Source organism: Nerophis ophidion, linkage group LG22 (genome assembly GCF_033978795.1).
Source record: "Nerophis ophidion isolate RoL-2023_Sa linkage group LG22, RoL_Noph_v1.0, whole genome shotgun sequence".
Lineage (NCBI taxonomy): Eukaryota > Metazoa > Chordata > Actinopteri > Syngnathiformes > Syngnathidae > Nerophis > Nerophis ophidion.
The window spans coordinates 9,651,088-9,677,166 of NC_084632.1; the positions used below are offsets into that span (position 1 = coordinate 9,651,088).

The 26,079-nt window shown below is 40.7% G+C and overlaps 1 protein-coding gene across 1 annotated transcript in view; it reads right to left on the minus strand.

Annotated features, from left to right (window-relative positions):
* Nucleotides 1-14,753: 14,753 nt before the first annotated feature.
* hdgfl2 (HDGF like 2) overlaps nt 14,754-26,079 on the minus strand; it is a 45,087-nt gene continuing 33,761 nt past the window's right edge. Inside the window, 3 exon segments of the mRNA XM_061883218.1 lie at nt 14,754-15,333; nt 23,110-23,185; nt 23,271-23,445. Of these exon segments, the coding sequence (XP_061739202.1) occupies nt 15,216-15,333; nt 23,110-23,185; nt 23,271-23,445 (369 nt within the window). The 3' untranslated portion in view covers nt 14,754-15,215.

Below are 26,079 nucleotides of genomic sequence, written 5' to 3' on the forward strand. Positions count from 1 at the left end.
ATTAACTATCTACACACACCCCGCAAACTACCAGTTTAGCAGATTTCTGTTGTGGGAATTAACTATCTACACACACCCCGCAAACTACCGACTATTAGCAGACTTTCTGCTGTGGGAATTAACTATCTACACACACCCCGCAAACTACCGACTTTTAGCAGACTTTCTGCTGTGGGAATTAACTATCTACACACACCCCGCAAACTACCCACTATTAGACATTCTGCTGTGGGAATTAACTATCTACACACACCCCGCAAACTACCGACTATTAGCAGACATTCTGCTGTGGGAATTAACTATCTACACACACCCCGCAAACTACCGACTATTAGCAGACTTTCTGATGTGGGAATTAACTATCTACACACACCCCGCAAACTACTGACTATTAAACATTCTGCTGTGGGAATTAACTATCTACACACACCCCGCAAACTACCAATTTAGCAGATTTATGTTGTGGGAATTAACTATCTACACACACCCTGCAAACTACTGACTATTAGACATTCTGCGGTGGGAATTAACTATCTACACACACCCCGCAAACTACCGACTATTAGCAGACTTTCTGATGTGGGAATTAACTATCTACACACACCCCGCAAACTACCGACTATTAGCAGACTTTCTGATGTGGGAATTAACTATCTACACACACCCCGCAAACTACCAGTTTAGCAGATTTCTGTTGTGGGAATTAACTATCTACACACACCCTGCAAACTACTGACTATTAGACATTCTGCTGTGGGAATTAACTATCTACACACACCCCGCAAACTACCGACTATTAGCAGACATTCTGCTGTGGGAATTAACTATCTACACACACCCTGCAAACTACTGACTATTAGACATTCTGATGTGGGAATTAACTATCTACACACACCCCGCAAACTACCGACTATTAGCAGACTTTCTGATGTGGGAATTAACTATCTACACACACCCCGCAGACTACCGACTATTAGACATTCTGCTGTGGGAATTAACTATCTACACACACCCCGCAAACTACCGACTATTAGCAGACTTTCTGTTGTGGGAATTAACTATCTACACACACCCCGCAAACTACCGACTATTAGCAGACTTTCTGATGTGGGAATTAACTATCTACACACACCCCGCAAACTACCAATTTAGCAGATTTCTGCTGTGGAAATTAACTATCTACACACACCCCGCAAACTACTGACTATTACACATTCTGCGGTGGGAATTAACTATCTACACACACCCCGCAAACTACTGACTATTACACATTCTGCGGTGGGAATTAACTATCAACACACACCCCGCAAACTACTGACTATTAGACATTCTGCTTTGGAAATTAACTATCTACACACACCCCGCAAACTACCGACTATTAGCAGACTTTCTGCTGTGGGAATTAACTATCTACACACACCCCGCAAACTACTGACTATTACACATTCTGCGGTGCGAATTAACTATCTACACACACCCCGCAAACTACTGACTATTAGACATTCTGCTTTGGAAATTAACTATCTACACACACCCCGCAAACTACTGACTATTAGACTTACTGCTGTGGGAATTAACTATCTACACACACCCTGCAAACTACCGACTATTAGCAGACTTTCTGCTGTGGGAATTAACTATCTACACACACCCCGCAAACTACCGACTATTAGCAGACTTTCTGTTGTGGGAATTAACTATCTACACACACCCCCCAAACTACCGACTATTAGCAGACTTTTTGATGTGGGAATTAACTATCTACACACACCCCGCAAACTACTGACTATTAGATTTTCTGCTGTGGGAATTAACTATCTACACACACCCCGCAAACTACCGACTATTAGCAGACTTTCTGCTGTGGGAATTAACTATCTACACACACCCCGCAAACTACCGACTATTAGCAGACTTTCTGTTGTGGGAATTAACTATCTACACACACCCCGCAAACTACTGACTATTAGACTTACTGCTGTGGGAATTAACTATCTACACACACCCTGCAAACTACCGACTATTAGCAGACTTTCTGCTGTGGGAATTAACTATCTACACACACCCCGCAAACTACCGACTATTAGCAGACTTTCTGCTGTGGGAATTAACTATCTACACACACCCCGCAAACTACCGACTATTAGCAGACTTTCTGTTGTGGGAATTAACTATCTACACACACCCCGCAAACTACCGACTATTAGCAGACTTTTTGATGTGGGAATTAACTATCTACACACACCCCGCAAACTACTGACTATTAGACATTCTGCTTTGGAAATTAACTATCTACACACACCCCGCAAACTACTGACTATTAGACTTACTGCTGTGGGAATTAACTATCTACACACACCCTGCAAACTACCGACTATTAGCAGACTTTCTGCTGTGGGAATTAACTATCTACACACACCCCGCAAACTACCGACTATTAGCAGACTTTCTGTTGTGGGAATTAACTATCTACACACACCCCGCAAACTACCGACTATTAGCAGACTTTTTGATGTGGGAATTAACTATCTACACACACCCCGCAAACTACTGACTATTAGATTTTCTGCTGTGGGAATTAACTATCTACACACACCCCGCAAACTACCGACTATTAGCAGACTTTCTGCTGTGGGAATTAACTATCTACACACACCCCGCAAACTACCGACTATTAGCAGACTTTCTGTTGTGGGAATTAACTATCTACACACACCCCGCAAACTACTGACTATTAGACTTACTGCTGTGGGAATTAACTATCTACACACACCCTTTAAACTACCGACTATTAGCAGACTTTCTGCTGTGGGAATTAACTATCTACACACACCCCGCAAACTACCGACTATTAGCAGACTTTCTGCTGTGGGAATTAACTATCTACACACACCCCGCAAACTACCGACTATTAGCAGACTTTCTGCTGTGGGAATTAACTATCTACACACACCCCGCAAACTACCGACTATTAGCAGACTTTCTGCTGTGGGAATTAACTATCTACACACACCCCGCAAACTACCGACTATTAGCAGACTTTCTGTTGTGGGAATTAACTATCTACACACACCCCGCAAACTACTGACTATTAGACTTACTGCTGTGGGAATTAACTATCTACACACACCCTGCAAACTACCGACTATTAGCAGACTTTCTGCTGTGGGAATTAACTATCTACACACACCCCGCAAACTACCGACTATTAGCAGACTTTCTGTTGTGGGAATTAACTATCTACACACACCCCGCAAACTACCGACTATTAGCAGACTTTTTGATGTGGGAATTAACTATCTACACACACCCCGCAAACTACTGACTATTAGATTTTCTGCTGTGGGAATTAACTATCTACACACACCCCGCAAACTACCGACTATTAGCAGACTTTCTGTTGTGGGAATTAACTATCTACACACACCCCGCAAACTACCGACTATTAGCAGACTTTTTGATGTGGGAATTAACTATCTACACACACCCCGCAAACTACCGACTATTAGCAGACTTTCTGATGTGGGAATTAACTATCTACACACACCCCGCAAACTACCGACTATTAGCAGACTTTCTGATGTGGGAATTAACTATCTAAACACACCCCGCAAACTACCAGTTTAGCAGATTTCTGTTGTGGGAATTAACTATCTACACACACCCTGCAAACTACTGACTATTAGACATTCTGCTGTGGGAATTAACTATCTACACACACCCCGCAAACTACCGACTATTAGCAGACATTCTGCTGTGGGAATTAACTATCTACACACACCCTGCAAACTACTGACTATTAGACATTCTGATGTGGGAATTAACTATCTACACACACCCCGCAAACTACCGACTATTAGCAGACTTTCTGATGTGGGAATTAACTATCTACACACACCCCGCAGACTACCGACTATTAGACATTCTGCTGTGGGAATTAACTATCTACACACACCCCGCAAACTACCGACTATTAGCAGACTTTCTGTTGTGGGAATTAACTATCTACACACACCCCGCAAACTACCGACTATTAGCAGACTTTCTGATGTGGGAATTAACTATCTACACACACCCCGCAAACTACCAATTTAGCAGATTTCTGCTGTGGAAATTAACTATCTACACACACCCCGCAAACTACTGACTATTACACATTCTGCGGTGGGAATTAACTATCTACACACACCCCGCAAACTACTGACTATTACACATTCTGCGGTGGGAATTAACTATCAACACACACCCCGCAAACTACTGACTATTAGACATTCTGCTTTGGAAATTAACTATCTACACACACCCCGCAAACTACCGACTATTAGCAGACTTTCTGCTGTGGGAATTAACTATCTACACACACCCCGCAAACTACTGACTATTACACATTCTGCGGTGCGAATTAACTATCTACACACACCCCGCAAACTACTGACTATTAGACATTCTGCTTTGGAAATTAACTATCTACACACACCCCGCAAACTACTGACTATTAGACTTACTGCTGTGGGAATTAACTATCTACACACACCCTGCAAACTACCGACTATTAGCAGACTTTCTGCTGTGGGAATTAACTATCTACACACACCCCGCAAACTACCGACTATTAGCAGACTTTCTGTTGTGGGAATTAACTATCTACACACACCCCCCAAACTACCGACTATTAGCAGACTTTTTGATGTGGGAATTAACTATCTACACACACCCCGCAAACTACTGACTATTAGATTTTCTGCTGTGGGAATTAACTATCTACACACACCCCGCAAACTACCGACTATTAGCAGACTTTCTGCTGTGGGAATTAACTATCTACACACACCCCGCAAACTACCGACTATTAGCAGACTTTCTGTTGTGGGAATTAACTATCTACACACACCCCGCAAACTACTGACTATTAGACTTACTGCTGTGGGAATTAACTATCTACACACACCCTGCAAACTACCGACTATTAGCAGACTTTCTGCTGTGGGAATTAACTATCTACACACACCCCGCAAACTACCGACTATTAGCAGACTTTCTGCTGTGGGAATTAACTATCTACACACACCCCGCAAACTACCGACTATTAGCAGACTTTCTGTTGTGGGAATTAACTATCTACACACACCCCGCAAACTACCGACTATTAGCAGACTTTTTGATGTGGGAATTAACTATCTACACACACCCCGCAAACTACTGACTATTAGACATTCTGCTTTGGAAATTAACTATCTACACACACCCCGCAAACTACTGACTATTAGACTTACTGCTGTGGGAATTAACTATCTACACACACCCTGCAAACTACCGACTATTAGCAGACTTTCTGCTGTGGGAATTAACTATCTACACACACCCCGCAAACTACCGACTATTAGCAGACTTTCTGTTGTGGGAATTAACTATCTACACACACCCCGCAAACTACCGACTATTAGCAGACTTTTTGATGTGGGAATTAACTATCTACACACACCCCGCAAACTACTGACTATTAGATTTTCTGCTGTGGGAATTAACTATCTACACACACCCCGCAAACTACCGACTATTAGCAGACTTTCTGCTGTGGGAATTAACTATCTACACACACCCCGCAAACTACCGACTATTAGCAGACTTTCTGTTGTGGGAATTAACTATCTACACACACCCCGCAAACTACTGACTATTAGACTTACTGCTGTGGGAATTAACTATCTACACACACCCTTTAAACTACCGACTATTAGCAGACTTTCTGCTGTGGGAATTAACTATCTACACACACCCCGCAAACTACCGACTATTAGCAGACTTTCTGCTGTGGGAATTAACTATCTACACACACCCCGCAAACTACCGACTATTAGCAGACTTTCTGCTGTGGGAATTAACTATCTACACACACCCCGCAAACTACCGACTATTAGCAGACTTTCTGCTGTGGGAATTAACTATCTACACACACCCCGCAAACTACCGACTATTAGCAGACTTTCTGTTGTGGGAATTAACTATCTACACACACCCCGCAAACTACTGACTATTAGACTTACTGCTGTGGGAATTAACTATCTACACACACCCTGCAAACTACCGACTATTAGCAGACTTTCTGCTGTGGGAATTAACTATCTACACACACCCCGCAAACTACCGACTATTAGCAGACTTTCTGTTGTGGGAATTAACTATCTACACACACCCCGCAAACTACCGACTATTAGCAGACTTTTTGATGTGGGAATTAACTATCTACACACACCCCGCAAACTACTGACTATTAGATTTTCTGCTGTGGGAATTAACTATCTACACACACCCCGCAAACTACCGACTATTAGCAGACTTTCTGTTGTGGGAATTAACTATCTACACACACCCCGCAAACTACCGACTATTAGCAGACTTTTTGATGTGGGAATTAACTATCTACACACACCCCGCAAACTACCGACTATTAGCAGACTTTCTGATGTGGGAATTAACTATCTACACACACCCCGCAAACTACCGACTATTAGCAGACTTTCTGATGTGGGAATTAACTATCTACACACACCCCGCAAACTACCAGTTTAGCAGATTTCTGTTGTGGGAATTAACTATCTACACACACCCTGCAAACTACTGACTATTAGACATTCTGCTGTGGGAATTAACTATCTACACACACCCCGCAAACTACCGACTATTAGCAGACATTCTGCTGTGGGAATTAACTATCTACACACACCCTGCAAACTACTGACTATTAGACATTCTGATGTGGGAATTAACTATCTACACACACCCCGCAAACTACCGACTATTAGCAGACTTTCTGATGTGGGAATTAACTATCTACACACACCCCGCAGACTACCGACTATTAGACATTCTGCTGTGGGAATTAACTATCTACACACACCCCGCAAACTACCGACTATTAGCAGACTTTCTGTTGTGGGAATTAACTATCTACACACACCCCGCAAACTACCGACTATTAGCAGACTTTCTGATGTGGGAATTAACTATCTACACACACCCCGCAAACTACCAATTTAGCAGATTTCTGCTGTGGAAATTAACTATCTACACACACCCCGCAAACTACTGACTATTACACATTCTGCGGTGGGAATTAACTATCTACACACACCCCGCAAACTACTGACTATTACACATTCTGCGGTGGGAATTAACTATCAACACACACCCCGCAAACTACTGACTATTAGACATTCTGCTTTGGAAATTAACTATCTACACACACCCCGCAAACTACCGACTATTAGCAGACTTTCTGCTGTGGGAATTAACTATCTACACACACCCCGCAAACTACTGACTATTACACATTCTGCGGTGCGAATTAACTATCTACACACACCCCGCAAACTACTGACTATTAGACATTCTGCTTTGGAAATTAACTATCTACACACACCCCGCAAACTACTGACTATTAGACTTACTGCTGTGGGAATTAACTATCTACACACACCCTGCAAACTACCGACTATTAGCAGACTTTCTGCTGTGGGAATTAACTATCTACACACACCCCGCAAACTACCGACTATTAGCAGACTTTCTGTTGTGGGAATTAACTATCTACACACACCCCCCAAACTACCGACTATTAGCAGACTTTTTGATGTGGGAATTAACTATCTACACACACCCCGCAAACTACTGACTATTAGATTTTCTGCTGTGGGAATTAACTATCTACACACACCCCGCAAACTACCGACTATTAGCAGACTTTCTGCTGTGGGAATTAACTATCTACACACACCCCGCAAACTACCGACTATTAGCAGACTTTCTGTTGTGGGAATTAACTATCTACACACACCCCGCAAACTACTGACTATTAGACTTACTGCTGTGGGAATTAACTATCTACACACACCCTGCAAACTACCGACTATTAGCAGACTTTCTGCTGTGGGAATTAACTATCTACACACACCCCGCAAACTACCGACTATTAGCAGACTTTCTGCTGTGGGAATTAACTATCTACACACACCCCGCAAACTACCGACTATTAGCAGACTTTCTGCTGTGGGAATTAACTATCTACACACACCCCGCAAACTACCGACTATTAGCAGACTTTCTGCTGTGGGAATTAACTATCTACACACACCCCGCAAACTACCGACTATTAGCAGACTTTCTGTTGTGGGAATTAACTATCTACACACACCCCGCAAACTACTGACTATTAGACTTACTGCTGTGGGAATTAACTATCTACACACACCCTGCAAACTACCGACTATTAGCAGACTTTCTGCTGTGGGAATTAACTATCTACACACACCCCGCAAACTACCGACTATTAGCAGACTTTCTGTTGTGGGAATTAACTATCTACACACACCCCGCAAACTACCGACTATTAGCAGACTTTTTGATGTGGGAATTAACTATCTACACACACCCCGCAAACTACTGACTATTAGATTTTCTGCTGTGGGAATTAACTATCTACACACACCCCGCAAACTACCGACTATTAGCAGACTTTCTGTTGTGGGAATTAACTATCTACACACACCCCGCAAACTACCGACTATTAGCAGACTTTTTGATGTGGGAATTAACTATCTACACACACCCCGCAAACTACCGACTATTAGCAGACTTTTTGATGTGGGAATTAACTATCTACACCAGAGGTCTCAAACATGCGGCCCGCACTTTGATATGACAATTTAATGTATGTGCGGCCCGCGAGTTTAATGTGAACGGAACTTGACAGCGTCATACTTCCCAACGTTCCCAATTTTCTTGGGAGTCCCCTTAATATCCGGGTATCCACTCTATGAAAATCCCTGCCAATTGTGCCGCAATAGCACTGTTCTTAACGCCGTCTGAATCCTGTACAGACAGCTGCAAACCTATTTGATTGTTACATTTGGCTGAGCAGTACACATGTGTGATGTTGCAAGACATATTTGGTCAACAGCCACACAGGTCACACTGAGGGTGGCCGTAAAAAAAAACTTTAACACTGTTACAAATATGTGCCAGACTGTGAACCCACACCAAACAAGAATGACAAACACATTTCAGGAGAACATCCGCACCGTAATGCAACATAAACTCAACAGAACAAATACCCATAATCCCATGCAGCCCTGACTCTTCCGGGCTACAATACCCACACCCACGCCCACACCCTCCCTACTTGTGTCGGTTGAGGTTGTGTATATTGTAGCCCGGGAGAGTTAGGACTGCAAGGTGTTCTGGGTATTTCTTCTCTTGTGTTTGAGTTGTGTTAGGGTGTGGCTGTGTTTGTCATTCTTGTTTGGTGTGGGTTCAAAGTGTGGTGCATATATGTAACAGTGTTAAAGTTGTTTATACGGCCACCCTCAGTGTGACCTGTATGGCTGTTGAGTAAGTACGTCTTGCATAGTTCTGCTCAAGTCTCGTATAACATGATTAAAAGCTGTCACTTTAGTTGTGTTATGTGCACAATGACGAGTTGTAGAGCAGTAGTTCTCTTATTGATGGTACGCTACGTGAAGGTAGGACAAGGGTGAAGTGAGATTTATCAAAAACATTCTAAAAAATAGCAGTCAGTCATAAATAATTTAAAAATATATATTTGTTGGATAACACTTCAACAAAATATGAATGTAAGTTCATAAACTGTGAAAAGAAATGCAACAATGCAATATTCAGTGTTGACAACTAGATTTTTTGTGGACATTTTCCATAAATATTTCTTTTTTTGTGAAGAAATGTTTAGAGTTAAGTTGATGAATCCAGATGGATCTCTATTACAATCCCCAAAGAGGGCACTTCAAGTTGAAGATTACTTCTATGTGTAGAAATATGTATTCATAATTGAATCACTTGTTTATTTTTCAACAAGTTTTTAGTTATTTTTATACCTTTTTTTCCAAATTTTTCAAGAAAGACCATTACATATGAGCGATATTTTGCACTGTTATACAATTTAATAAATCAAAAACAGATGACATAATGCTGTATTTTACTTCTTTGTCTCTTTTTTTCACCAAAAATTGATTAGGGGGTAATTGGATTAAAAATTTGTTCATAGGGGGTACATCACTGAAAAAAGGCTGAGAACCACTGCCTTAGAGCAGTGGTTCTCAAATGGGGGTATGCATACCCCTGGGGGTACTTGAAGGTATGCCAAGGGGTAAGTGAGATTTTTTTTTAAATATTGTAAAAATAGCAATAATTCAAAAACCCTTTATAAATATATTCATTGAATAATACTTCAACAAAATATGAATGTAAGTTCAAAAACTGTGAAAATAAAAAATACAACAATGCAATATTCAGTGTTGACAGCTAGATTTTTTGTTGACATGTTCCATAAATATTGATGTTAAAGTTTTCTTTTTTTGTGATTAAATCTTTAGAATTACGTTCAGGAATCCAAATGGATTACAATCCCCACAGAGGGCACTTTAAGTTGATGATGTGTAGAAATCTTTATTTATAATTGAATCACTTGTTTATTTTTCAACAAGTTTTTAGTTATTTTTATATCTTTTTTTCAAATTTTTTCAAGAAAGACCACTACATATGAGCGATATTTTGCACTGTTATACAATTTAATAAATCAAAAACTGATGACATAGTGCTGTATTTTACTTCTTTATCTCTTTTTTTCAACCAAAAATGCTTTGCTCTGATTAGGGGGTACTTGGATTAAAAAAATGTTCACAGGGGGTATATCACTGAAAAAAGGTTGAGAACCACTGCCTTAGAGCAGTGGTTCTCAAATGGGGATACGAGTACCCCTGGGGGTACTTGAAGGTATGCCAAGGGGTACGTGAGATTTTTTTTTTTAAATATTCTAAAAAATAGCAACAATTCAAAAATCCTTTATAGATATATTCATTGAACAATACTTCAACAAAATATGGGGGTCCTTTTTTTTCTTTTTCTTCTTTGTCATGAAAAAGGGAGTTTTTTTGTGGTTGGTGCACTATTTGTAAGTGTATATCGTGTTTTTTTATGTTGATTTAATAAAAAATTTTTTTTTTTTTTTATAAAAAATTCTTCTGCGGCCCGGTACCAATCGGTGGTTGGGGACCACTGCCTTAGAGCATTTTGTTCAAGTGCGACCCCGGTTTGTAGTCCCAAAATGACCAACTCCCTGTTTCTTTTCAAACTGGCTTGTATGTGTCCTCTCATGATAGAATCATTTTTCTCGCTGGTAGCAGAGCTATTTCATTCAAATTTTCAAGGGGGCGCTACAGAGTCAATTTTAAAATTTCCTGCTCGGGCTGCCAAACATTTAAAAAATTTAGATCTACAAAGAATTGTGAGTTTTCATGCATGTTTAAAGCCTCATCAATGCAATTGAAGTGGGAGGATAATAATGAACAAAGGAACAATCCTACAAAAGGAAAACTGATAAAAAAAAGTTTTACATTTTATATATATATATATGTATATATATTTTTTTTAATAGTTTACATACAATTACACAGTTCTAAAATAAATACATTCTAACTAAAAATATGTTTTTTAAGTAAACTGTCAATAAAATGATAGTGGGAATGAAAATACAGCTTGACCACTGTAGTCATATGTGTGCACTATCCATCCATCCATCCATTTTCTACCGCTTATTCCCTTTCGGGGTCGCGGGGGGCGCTGGCGCCTATCTCAGCTACAATCGGGCGGAAGGCAGGGTACACCCTGGACAAGTCGCCACCTCATCGCAGGGCCAACACAGATAGACAGACACTGTTATTACTGCCACAAGTGGTGGAAAAGTGTATTACAAGTGAGTGTGGCTGCAATCCTCAGGTATTATTTTTGCAGCCCTCTAGGCCAGAGTTTTTCAACCTTTTTTCAGCCAAAGCACATTTTTTTGCGTTGAAAAAATGCGGACGCACTCCACCAGCAGAAATCATTCAAAAACGAATCTCAGTTGCCTGTAAAAAGTCGTTGTCGCAATTGTTGGATTAACTTTAAAGCAGGGGTGTCAAACTCAAACACAGAGTGGGCCAAAATTTTAAACGGAACAAAGCCGAGGGGCCAAGGTTGAACAAATTAACCTTTTAATAGGGACCCAAACAAGTTTTGCATTAAATATTGAACAAGCAAGGCTTTTATAACTTTAGTGACATGCAAAATCCAGTTTCAAACAATAATAATAATAATTTAAAAAATATCAATGGCATATCAAATAAAATTTTAATAAAAAATTGTATGCCTTTTTTTCTATTTGCAATATTCTGAGGTAAATATCAATTTTTTTCCCACAGGCTAGTAATACATTTGAAAATAAAATAACAATATTGAATGAACCAAACATTCAAGCCTTGAAGTAGCAAGAGAAAATGCATGAATAAAACGTTAATTATCGCTCAGTTTGCTGGAAGTTTCCCGGAAGAGTTAGTGCTGCAAGGGATTCTGGGTATTTGTTCTGTTGTGTTACGGTGCGGGTGTTCACCCGAAATGTGTTTGTCATTCTTGTTTGGTGTGGGTTCACAGTGTGGCGCATATTTGCAACAGTGCTAAAGTTGTTTATATGGCCACCCTCAGTGTGACCTGTATGGCTGTTGACCAAGTATGTGTGTGTATAAGCCGCATATATTATGTGACACGCTGTGAGTATGGAGGAAAAGCGGACATGACGACAGGTTGTAGAGAACGCTAAAGGCAGTGCCTTAAATGCAAATATAGTTGTCCAGGTGGAAATCGGTAGGAAATCGGTAGAAATTCGGGGGAATAGTTGCCCCGGTAGATTTTCGGGAGGGGCACTGAACTTCGGGAGTCTCCCGGGAAAATTAGGAGGGTTGGCAAGTATGAGTATTAGCGGTGAATGCGGTGTTACATTGCCTTAAGGGCCAAACTAAATTACACGGCGGGCCAGATTTGGCCCGCGGGCCAGAGTTTGACACCCATGCTTTAAAGCGTAAGCAAGCATGCATGACTAATGCTTTTGTCTCAAAGTAGATGTACTGTCACTGTCATACTTTTTGCTGTTTTCCTGTGTGTAGTCTTTTCTTGTCTTGAGCTCTTATTTTGGTGGCTTTTTCTCATTTTTTGGTATTTTCCTGTAGCAGTTTCATGTCTTCCTTTGAGCGATATTTCCCGCATCTACTTTGTTTTAGCAATCAGGAATTTTTCAGTTGTTTTTATCCTTCTTTGTTGATTGTCATGTCATGTTCGGATGTACTTTGTGGACGCCGTCTTTGCTCCACAGTAAGTTTTTGCGGTCGTCCAGCATTCCAGTTTTGTTGACTTTGTAGCCAGTTCAGTTTTAGTTTTGTTCTGCACAGCCTTCCCTAAGCTTCAATGCCTTTTCTTAGGAGCACTCACCTTTTGTTTATTTTTGGTTTAAACATTAGACACCTTTTTACCTGCATGCTGCCTCCCGCTGTTTCCGACATCTACAAAGCAATTAGCTACCGGCTGCCACCTACTGATATGGAAGAGTATTACACAGTTACTCTGCCAAGCTCTAGAGACTCAACAACAACACATCATTTGCAGACTAGAATTACTGGTTTGCAAAAAATATTTTTAACCCAAATAGGTGAAATTAGATTATCTCGCGGCACACTAAAAGTGGTTGAAAAACACTGCTCTAGGGCAGTCGTGTCCCAGCAGAGGGCCCCGCCCTATGGTTAACAAACACTGCTCCATATAACGGAGCGCAGGGCTGTTTTGGGGGAATTTCCTGCAAACGTGTAAAGTTTTAAAGCAGGGGTCTCAAACTCAATTTACCTGGGGGCCACTGGATGCAGAGTCTGGGTGAGGCTGGGCCGCAAGAAAATATTTCTTAAAAAAAATATTTTTACTTTCAACACAGAATAAAATCAAAATATAAATGAACAAAATGGGAATTAAGTAATGTGAGGCATTGCAAATTAAACAATAAAACAAACAAATAACGGTTTGAATTGGTCCAGGTTATCGGGGACTGTTAATACTGACGGACAGGTGTCGCAGTGTGACTGCAGCCAGGCCCATAAGAAAACTCTTGTTGTCTTGGGGTTGGTAGAGCAGCTGTGCCAGCAACTTGAGAGTTGCAGGTTCAATCCCCGCTTCCGCCATCCGAGTCACTGCCGTTGTGTCCTTGGGCAAGACACTTTACCCACCTGCTCCCAGTGCCACCCACACTGGTTTAAATGTAAACATTAGATATTGGGTTTCACTATGTAAAGCGCTTTGAGTCACTAGAGAAAAAGCGCTGTATAAATATAATCCCCCCCCCCCTTGTCTCCATTGCAACGTTTCTGTCGCTTTCGCTCATTTGCCGCTTTTCCACTTATGCAGGGGTAGGCAACCCAGAACGTTTTTGGAGTGGGGGGGCTCGCTGTGGAGTTTACAGTTACGGTACCACAATTAGTCCCGTATCGGCTATACCAGACATACCACACTGTGATTGGTAGATTCCTTCAGCTCCGCACACAACGCTGTCAAGCAACCCTTCATGTAAAACTTGCGAGCCGCGCTAACAATAAACTTTTATAGTAAGGTAGGGGCCGCAAAATAAGGTATTTTGTCTCATCAAAGTGTGAAGTAGGGAGTTTTGAACACGCTCACACAGCAGTATTAACACCTGCTGCTCTACTTGGTTTATTCAGGAGAATTCCATTTTAGTCTGCAGCTACACTTTGTGGTGAACATTAGCAGACTCGCACATCACAGGGTGCAATAACACCACATTAATAGAAGCAATGTGTCAAAAGAGGAATATATATATATATATATATATATATATATATATATATATATATAAAAAAGTCAGAAGACATTAGTTGGACTTGAACTCTTCATTGTCTTACATATCATTCTGGATCAGATTAAAAAAAGAAAAGCAGACACAAACTTAAGACAAGCAGTACTACAAACAGACGAGTGCTGTGTGTGTGAGATATTATTAATATGGGCTACAAAAAGGAAGCCAACAGGTGTCAGGGCTGCTCCATGATGTCAAAGTGAAATGTTTGGCTGAAAGCATACCTGCGGCAGCATGGATTCATTCTACAGTAGGAATAAAAAAAAAAAGGCCGGATGGTGTGAGAGAAGACGTGTGTGTGACACAAAGTATACCGAGGCTTCTTTACACGCGTGACAAAGGTCAGGATGGTGTGCAAGAAGCCACACCAAGTAAAGTATACCAAGGCTTCTTTACACGTGTGACAAAAGGGTCAGAAAGGGTGTCTGACTCCTCCTCTTCCACCGCCTTGGTCCACTGCACTGCTCTTTCCTTCCTTCTTTTAACTTTCCACTGGGGACGCTCGTGTCTCTGCAGAGATGTCGTTGTTGTTGTTGTTGTTGTCGTCGTTGTCAGCTTGGGCAAAGTCGTTGGTCTGGGGCGGACTGTCGAGGCTGCGCCTGAGGACAAAGTTAGCACAATCTTTTGGACTTTTCAGTTGCTTTTTTTTTGCGGATTAAAAAACAAAAGTGCTTAAACTAAAGTTGAATTGAATAACAAGAAAAGAACAATTTGTTGAGTTGTGTTTTTGTGGCAATTATCATTAATACAGTGGTTCTTAACCTGGGTTCAATCGAACCCTAGGGCAGGGGTCACCAACCTTTTTGAAAGCAAGAGCTACTTCTTGGGTACTGATTAATGCGAAGGGCTACCAGTTTGATACACACTTAAATAAATTGCCAGCAATAGCCAATTTGCTCAATTTACCTTTAATAAAAAGGGGTGTAACGGTACGTGTATTTGTAATGAACCGTTTCGGTACGGGGGTTTCGGTTCGGTACGAGGGTGTATCGAACGAGTTTGTACACTAAAGTCTTAACAAGCTGCTCTGCTTTCTGCCTCTGTCTGAGCAGTGAGCACCCAGCATTGTCCCGCCCACACAACCATCTGATTGGTTACATACAAGCCAATCAGCAGTGCGTATATATATTAGGGGTGTAACGGTACGTGTATTTGTAATGAACCGTTTCGGTACGGGGGTTTCGGTTCGGTACGAGGGTGTATCGAACGAGTTTGTACACTAAAGTCTTAACAAGCTGCTCTGCTTTCTGCCTCTGTCCGAGCAGTGAGCACCCAGCATTATCCCGCCCACACAACCATCTGATTGGTTACATACAAAGCCAATCAGCAGTGCGTATTCAGAGCGATGTAACAGCCAATCGGCAATGCGTATTCAGAGCACATGTCAGTGCTCCGGCGTCGAGATGAGCAGACATGTGTTTAGAAGGACATCGTAAAAAAAACTTCCCAGTCACAACTACTACTAACATCACTATGAACCCGTTGACCTTCTAGAAACTTAAACTGCAGCTCAGCTCGCTCATAGTTCTGGGTTGAGGTGAAGGCTAATTAGCTTTTAGCGTTACGTTAGCTCATTTTGCTGTGTGCGTGCGTTGGTGTGTGCGTGTATAATAAAAGTCAACTACAGGCTTCCCAAATGCTGTAATACATTAAGCATGATGAATTGACTTGAAACTGTTAAATGTTGCACTTTTTATATGTAGAAGAAAGTTTTTGTCATTTTATTTAATCTAAGCAACAACTTGAGGCAGTTTAATGTGGATTAACGTGGGCAGAATTATTATAGTGTTCCCAATGTTAAAAGGATAAAGCCATTGTTTACAAATTTGGTAAATAAATAACCCAAAAATTTATATTTTGTTGTTTTCTTACTGTACCGAAAATGAACCGAACCGTGACCTCTAAACCGAGGTACGTACCGAACCGAAATTTTTGTGTACTGTTACACCCCTAATATATATATATATATATATATATATATATATATATATATATGGGTATTTCTGTCTGTTATTCCGTCGTACATTTTTTTTTCCTTTTACGGAAGGTTTTTTTGTAGAGAATAAATGATGAAAAAGACACTTAATTGAACGGTTTAAAAGACGAAAAAACAAGAAAAAAATGAAAACGTAATTTTGGAACATATTTTATCTTCAATTTCGACTCTTTAAAATTCAAAATTCAACCGAAAAAAAGAAGAGAAAAACTAAGTCATTCAAATCTTTTAGAATTTTTTTTTAAAAGAATTTATGGAACATCATTAGTAATTTTTCCTGATTAAAATTAATTTTAGAATTTTGATGACATGTTTTAAATAGGTTAAAATCCAATCTGCACTTTGTTAGAATATACAACAAATTGGACCAAGCTACATTTCTAACAAAGACAAATCCTTATTTCTTCTAGATTTTCCAGAACAACATTTTTAAAAGAAATTCAAACGACTTTGAAATAAGATTTAAATTTGACTCTCCAGATTTTCTAGATTTGCCAGAATATTTTTTTTTTTATTTTAATCATAAGTTTTAAGAAATATTTCACAAATATTCTTTGCGGGCGGTATAGCTCGGTTGGTAGAGTGGCCGTGCCAGCAACTTGGGGGTTGCAGGTTCGATTCCCACTTCCGCCACCCTAGTCACTGCCGTTGTGTCCTTGGGCAAGACACTTTACCCACCTGCTCCCAGTGCCACCCACACTGGTTTAAATGTAACTTAGATATTGGGTTTCACTATGTAAAGCGCTTTGAGTCACTAGAGAAAAGCGCTGTATAAATATAGATCACTTCACTTCACTTCACTTTGTCGAAAAAAACGGAAGCTAAAATGAAGAATTAAATTAAAATGTATTTAACATTGTTTACAATAAATAAATAAAAAATACTTGAACATTGATTTAAATTGTCAGGAAAGAAGGAGAAGGAATTTAAAATGTAAAAAATTATATGTGTTTAAAAATCCTAAAATCATTTTTAAGGTTGTATTTTTTCTCTAAAATTGTCTTTCTGAAAATTATAAGAAACAAAGTAAAACAAAATAAATGAATGTATTTAAACAAGTGAAGACCAAGTATTTCAAATATTTTCTTGGATTTTCAAATTCTATTTGAGTTTTGTCTCTCTTAGAATTAAAAATGTTGAGCAAAGCGAGACCAGCTTGCTAGTAAATAAATAAAATTTAAAAAATAGAGGCAGCTCACTGGTAAGTGCTGCTATTTGAGCTATTTTTAGAACAGGCCAGCGGGCGACTCATCTGGTCCTTACGGGCGACCTGGTGCCCGCGGGGACCGCGTTGGTGACCCCTGCCTTAGGGGTTCGGTGAGTCGGGCTCGGGGGTTCAGCGGAGGTCAAAACACACCCGACTCATCGTGTAAATAAAAACTTCTCCCTATCGGCGTATTACGGATACGGCAACAGCTGAGGTCACACTAATTTGCAGGTGTGTCATTTGTTGTGAGTTTATGCACTGTGTTGGTTTTGTTCTTTGAACAAGGTGATGTTCATGCACGCTTCATTTTGTGCACCAGTAAAAAAACATGGTAACACTTAAGGGACGCCGTGGCGCAGTGGGAGAGTGGCCGTGGGCAACCCGAGGGTCCCTGGTTCAATCCCCACCTAGTACCAACCTCGTCACGTCCGTTGTGTCCTGAGCAAGACACTTCACCCTTGCTCCTGATGGGTGCTGGTTGGCGCCTTGCATGGCAGCTCCCTCCATCAGTGTGTGAATGTGTGTGTGAATGGGTAAATGTGGAAGTAGTGTCAAAGCGCTTTGAGTACCTTGAAGGTAGAAAAGCGCTATATAAGTACAACCCATTTATTTATTTATTTAAGTATGGGGAACATATTCACCATTAATTAGTTGCTTATTAACATGCAAATTAGTAACATATTGGCAGAGGTGGGTAGAGTAGCCAGAAATTGTACTCAAGTAAGAGTACTGTTACTTTAGAGATGTATTACTCAAGTAAAAGTAAGGAGTAGTCACCCAAATATATACTTGAGTAAAAGTAAAAAGTATGTTGTGAAAAACTACTCAAGTAGTGAGTAACTGATGAATAACCTGTTCGTTTAATGATTACGGCAACAAATAATGCACAAAAACATAAAAATAGCAATGAGCAAATTTAGAGCCAACAATATCTCTTAAGCAACTAAAACAATAATGTATATTAAATAATATTACATTAAAATAAAAAAAAAGAAGGCACATTGAGCCACAATAACTTAACAGCACCATAGGCTCAGTAGGCATTCATTGATTGATTGAAACTTGTATTAGTAGATTGCACAGTACAGTACATATTCCCTACAATTGACCACTAAATGGTAACACCCCAATAAGTATTTCAACGTTAATCAATTACTTAATAAATGACCAAGTCGAGGTGATCTACCTCATATATACATACACACACATATCATATATATATATACATATATTTATATATACAGTATATAATTTATATGTACTTATTTTGCCGTTTTTGTTGACATGTTAAAGGTGTTTTAATGAATATACATGCATGTTTAACATATAGATTCCTATCTTTAATGAAGACAAGAATATAAGTTGGTGTATTACCTGATTCTGATGATTTGCATTGATTGGAATCAGACAGTATAGTGCTGATAATGTCCATGTTTTCAAAAAGAGGAGAAAAAAAGTTCCTCCTTCCTGTCTAATACCACATGGTATTTGGTTTTTGGCATCTTATTTGTCCAGCTTCCATATTCGTTTTTATACACTTTACAAGAAATACATCGGTTTGCTAGCTTGTTCGCGCTGGCTTTCAGAGACTCTTATTTTGTTAGCGCAGGCGCGATAGAGCGGCACTTTTATTGTGAAGACAGGAACTGTGCGATCAGTCTTTAGGCTTGTGACGGGAAGTACGGTTGAAATAAAAAGTGTCTTTTTTCCTTTACATTTTTGATTGATTGATTGAAACTTTTATTAGTAGATTGCACAGTACAGTACATATTCTGCACAATTGACCACTAAATGGTAACACCCCAATACGTTTTTCAACTTGTTTAAGTCGGGTTGAACGTGTGACGGTCACGTGACCACCTGGTTTTGTTTGATTGGTCCAACGTCACCAGTGACTGCATGTGATTGGTGAAACGCAGACATGCATAGATCCTACTTTGAATGTGTGTCTGACAAAACCAAAACAAACATTAACAGATCGATTAAAAAAAAAGTAGCGAGTAACGAGCTGATTGTAGATAAATGGAGCGGAGTAAAAGTAGCGTTTCTTCTCTATAAATATACTCAAGTAAAAGTAAAAATATGTACCACAAAAACTACTCTTAGAAGTACAATTCATCCCAAAAGTTACTCGAGTAGATGTAACGGAGTAAATGTAGCGCGTTACTACCCACCTCTGCATATTGGCTCTTAACTAGTCATTATTAAGTACTTATTAACGCCTTATTCGGCATGGCCTTATTATAACCCTAACCCTCTAACCCTGGCCCTTAGCCTTTTAAATTAAGTCTTTGTTACTTAGAATATGTTCCCCATACTAAAGTGTTACCAAAACATATAACTTTGTCTTGAATTTGAAAAAAATTTATTTATTTTTTTTTCACTAAAGGAGGGTTCGGTGAATGCGCTTATGAAACTGCTGGGGTTCGGTACCTCCAACAAGGTTAAGAACCACTGCATTAACACCTGGTAGGTGAAGCGATTGCGTTATTTCTATGACACGTTGGTAATGTGTCTTCACAGAGTGGCTGTTATCAACAGTAACTGGCCGGTGGAACAATTGCATAAATAGTATGAAAGCTCTATGTTGCACAGGAGCAAGAGCACCATGGCTTTTGACAGGTTGACGTGGATAATTTTGAATCTTTCTCATTTATGTTATGCACTGCGGCAATTATCATTAATTCCTGGCAAGTGGAGCAATTGTATGAATTATGTTGCGCACCAAAACCTTTGATCGGTAGATGTGGATTACTTTGAGTATTTCTGTTAAACAAGGTGGCAAATATCCTTAACTGGCAGGTGGAGCAATTGCATGAAGGATATGACACCTCTTCGTTTAACAGAAGCAAGCCTGGTAGCGCACCATCGCTTTTGACTAGTAGATTACTTTTGAGTATTGTAATTTTACATAGGGCGGCTATTATCATTAATAACTGGCAGGAGGAACAATCACATGAATTATACGACATTGTGGCCAAGCAAGTGTACCTTACTTGGCTCTTGACCGGGTGAGGTGGATTTTTTTTGTGTTTTTAATTTTGATTGTGCAGGGTGGCAATTATCATTCATGAGTGGCAGATGTATCAAATCGCATTAATTCTAGGATACGTCTGTGTTGCACATGTGATCGTGGGTGAGCGAGTGTACATTAGCTCTTGAATGGCTGAGGTGGATTTATTTTAGTCTTTTTCATTTATATTATGCAAAGTGGCTGTTATCATGAATAACTGGCATTCATTATATAATACGTCTGCGTTACACATGTGATGGTGTGTGAGCAAGCGTACCTTGGCTTTTGACTGGGTGAGGTGGATTATTTTGAGTCTTTTTCATAGGCTCCAGCACTTCCCACAACCCCATAAGGGACAAGCGGTAGAAAATGGATGGATGGTTGGATTTGAAAGTAGAACAAATGTATATTCTACAGTATAAGACAACTATGTTGTACAGGCAAGCGCATTTTAGCTTTTGACCGGTTCATGTGGATTGCTTTGAATTGATTTAATTTAATTAAATAAGGCGGCTATTATCATTAATAACTGGCAGGTGGAACAATCACATTAATTATACGACATTGTGGCCAAGCAAGTGTACCTTGGCTCTTGACTGGGTGAGGTGGATTTTTTATTTTAGTCTTTTTCATTTCGATTGTGCAGGGTGGCAATTATCATTCATGACAGGCAGATGATATAAATCGCATTAATTCTAGGATACATCTGTGTTGCACATGTGATCGTGGGTGAGCAAGTGTACATTAGCTCTTGAATGGCTGGGGTGGATTTTTTTGTAGTCTTTTTCATTTATATTATGCAAAGTGGCTGTTATCATGAATAACTGGCAAGTGGAACTATCGCATTCATTATATAATACGTCTGCGTTACACATGTGATGGGGTGTGAGCAAGCGTACCTTGGCTTTTGACCGGGTGAGGTGGATTATTTTGAGTCTTTTTCATAGGCTCCAGCACTTCCCGCGACCCCGTAAGGGACAAGCGGTAGAAAAATGGATGGATGGTTGGATTTGAAGGTAGAACAAATGTATATACTATAACACCATTATGTTGTACAGGCAAGCACATTTTAGCTTTTGACCAGTTCATGTGGATTCTTTTGAGTTGATTTAATTTAATTAAGTAAGGCGGCTATTATCATTAATAACTGGCAGGTGGAACAATCACATTAATTATACGACATTGTGGCCAAGCAAGTGTACCTTGGCTCTCGACTGGGTGAGGTGGATTTTTTTTTTTAGTCTTTTTCATTTCGATTGTGCAGGGTGGCAATTATCATTCATGACTGGCGGGTGCGTCAAATCGCATTAATTCTAGGATACGTCTTTGTTGCACATGTGATCGTGGGTGGGCAAGTGTACATTAGCTCTTGAATGCCTGAGGTGGACTTTTTTTAGTCTTTTTCATTTATATTATGCAAAGTGGCTGTTATCATGAATAACTGTCAAGTGGAACTATCGCATTCATTATATAATACGTCTGCGTTACACATGTGATGGGGTGTGAGCAAGCGTACCTTGGCTTTTGACCAGGTGAGGTGGATTATTTTGAGTCTTTTTCATAGGCTCCAGCACTTCCCGCGACCCCGTAAGGGACAAGCGGTAGAAAAATGGATGGATGGTTGGATTTGAAGGTAGAAGAAATGTATATACTATAACACCATTATGTTGTACAGGCAAGCACATTTTAGCTTTTGACCAGTTCATGTGGATTCTTTTGAGTTGATTTAATTTAATTAAGTAAGGCGGCTATTATCATTAATAACTGGCAGGTGGAACAATCACATTAATTATACGACATTGTGGCCAAGCAAGTGTACCTTGGCTCTTGACTGGGTGAGGTGGATTTTTTTTTTTAGTCTTTTTCATTTCGATTGTGCAGGGTGGCAATTATCATTCATGACTGGCGGGTGTATCAAATCGCATTGATTATGTGATACGTCTGTGTTGCACATGTGATGGTCTATGAGCATGCTTACCCTGGCTTTTGACAAGGGTGAGGTGGATTATTATGAGTTTTTTCCTTTGCATGACGCAAAGTGGCTGTCATCACGAATAACTTGCAGATGGAACAATTGCATAAAGTGTAAGACAGGCAAGCGCAGCTGAGCTTTTGAGCAAGTTAAAGTGTATTAATTGGAGTGATGTTATAAGACTGACCTTATTGGACTAGAAGCAGCGTGGTCATGACTCTCATCTTTCACTTCCTCTCCTTTCTGTCCGGACTCTCCGTTGACTGCGGTGGAATGGAGCCAGGGAACATTTGCATCTTTTAGCAATACAGTAGTGCTCCTTTGCATGAGCAGATCAAAGTGTTCCACCTGTGTCTTGCTCCTCTTTCTCCTCCTTCTCCTTCTTCTCCTCCTCGTCCTTGTCCTTGTCCTCGCCTTTGGGCTTGGCTGCCACCTCTGCTTTGCCCACAAAGCGCAGCTTGAGTTTGTTGTAGACCTGACTGGCCTTCTCCATCACCGCCTGGCTGGCTTTGTAGCGCCGGATCTGCAGCAGAGAAGACAACGTACATTTCCAACAGCAATTTCAAAGCTCGGTTGGTAGAGCGGCCGTGCCAGCGACTTCAGGGTTCCAGGTTCGATTCCCGCCCCCGCCGTCCTAGTCACTGCCGTTGTGCCCTTGGGCCACCCACACTGCTTTCAATGGAACTTTGATATTGGCCTTCACTATGTAAAGTGCTTTGAGTCACTAGAGAAAAGAGCTATATAAATATAATTCACCTCACAACAAACAGATATACATTTGATTATATTATTTGATACATCATATACTTTACTACTAATGTGAACACAGATGACATGATGCCCTTTTATTGTTGTTGTTTTTTACACTTTAGGTTTCATTTGCTCACTTCAGTCAACAAGGACTCAGTCAGTGTGAGCGTCAAGTCATCAAGTCATGGTCAATACAGTGTGAGCGTCTAGTCATCAAGTCATGGTCCATACAGTGTGAGCATCAAGTCATCAAGTCATGGTCCATACAGTGTGAGCGTCTAGTCATCAAGTCATGGTCCATACAGTGAGCGTCTAGTCATCAAGTCATGGTCCATACAGTGTGAGCATCAAGTCATCAAGTCATGGTCCATACAGTGTGAGCGTCAAGTCATCAAGTCATGGTCAATACAGTGTGAGCGTCTAGTCATCAAGTCATGGTCCATACAGTGTGAGCATCAAGTCATCAAGTCATGGTCCATACAGTGTGAGCGTCTAGTCATCAAGTCATGGTCCATACAGTGAGCGTCTAGTCATCAAGTCATGGTCCATACAGTGTGAGCATCAAGTCATCAAGTCATGGTCCATACAGTGTGAGCGTCTAGTCATCAAGTCATGGTCCATACAGTCTGAGCGTCAAGTCATCAAGTCATGGTCCATACAGTGTGAGCGTCTAGTCATCAAGTCATGGTCCATACAGTCTGAGCGTCAAGTCATCAAGTCATGGTCCATACAGTGTGAGTGTCAGAGGTGTCATCAAGTCATGGTCCATACAGTGTGACTGTCAGAGGTGTCATCAAGTCATGGTCCATACAGTGTGAGCGTCAAGTCATTAAGTCATCAAGTCATGGTCCATACAGTGTGAGCGTCAAGTCATCAAGTCATGGTCCATACAGTGTGAGCGTCAAGTCATCATGTCATGGTCCATACAGTGTGAGCGTCTAGTCATCAAGTCATGGTCCATACAGTGTGAGCGTCAAGTCATCAAGTCATGGTCAATACAGTGTGAGCGTCTAGTCATCAAGTCATGGTCCATACAGTGTGAGCATCAAGTCATCAAGTCATGGTCCATACAGTGTGAGCGTCTAGTCATCAAGTCATGGTCCATACAGTGAGCGTCTAGTCATCAAGTCATGGTCCATACAGTGTGAGCATCAAGTCATCAAGTCATGGTCCATACAGTGTGAGCGTCTAGTCATCAAGTCATGGTCCATACAGTCTGAGCGTCAAGTCATCAAGTCATGGTCCATACAGTGTGAGCGTCTAGTCATCAAGTCATGGTCCATACAGTCTGAGCGTCAAGTCATCAAGTCATGGTCCATACAGTGTGAGTGTCAGAGGTGTCATCAAGTCATGGTCCATACAGTGTGACTGTCAGAGGTGTCATCAAGTCATGGTCCATACAGTGTGAGCGTCAAGTCATTAAGTCATCAAGTCATGGTCCATACAGTGTGAGCGTCAAGTCATCAAGTCATGGTCCATACAGTGTGAGCGTCAAGTCATCATGTCATGGTCCATACAGTGTGTGTCAGAGGTGTCATCAAGTCATGGTCCATACAGTGTGACTGTCAGAGGTGTCATCAAGTCATGGTCCATACAGTGTGAGCGTCAAGTCATTAAGTCATCAAGTCATGGTCCATACAGTGTGAGCGTCAAGTCATCAAGTCATGGTCCATACAGTGTGAGCGTCAAGTCATCATGTCATGGTCCATACAGTGTGAGTGTCAGAGGTGTCATCAAGTCATGGTCCATACAGTGTGACTGTCAGAGGTGTCATCAAGTCATGGTCCATACAGTGTGAGCGTCAAGTCATTAAGTCATCAAGTCATGGTCCATACAGTGTGAGCGTCAAGTCATCAAGTCATGGTCCATACAGTGTGAGCGTCAAGTCATCATGTCATGGTCCATACAGTGTGACTGTCAGAGGTGTCATCAAGTCATGGTCCATACAGTGTGAGCGTCAAGTCATCAAGTCATGGTCCATACAGTGTGACTGTCAGAGGTGTCATCAAGTCATGGTCCATACAGTGTGAGCGTCAAGTCATCAAGTCATGGTCCATACAGTGTGAGCGTCAAAGGTGTCATCAAGTCATGGTCCATACAGTGTGAGCGTCAAGTCATCAAGTCATGGTCAATACAGTGTGAGCGTCTAGTCATCAAGTCATGGTCCATACAGTGAGCGTCTAGTCATCAAGTCATGGTCCATACAGTGTGAGCATCAAGTCATCAAGTCATGGTCCATACAGTGTGAGCGTCTAGTCATCAAGTCATGGTCCATACAGTCTGAGCGTCAAGTCATCAAGTCATGGTCCATACAGTGTGAGCGTCTAGTCATCAAGTCATGGTCCATACAGTCTGAGCGTCAAGTCATCAAGTCATGGTCCATACAGTGTGAGTGTCAGAGGTGTCA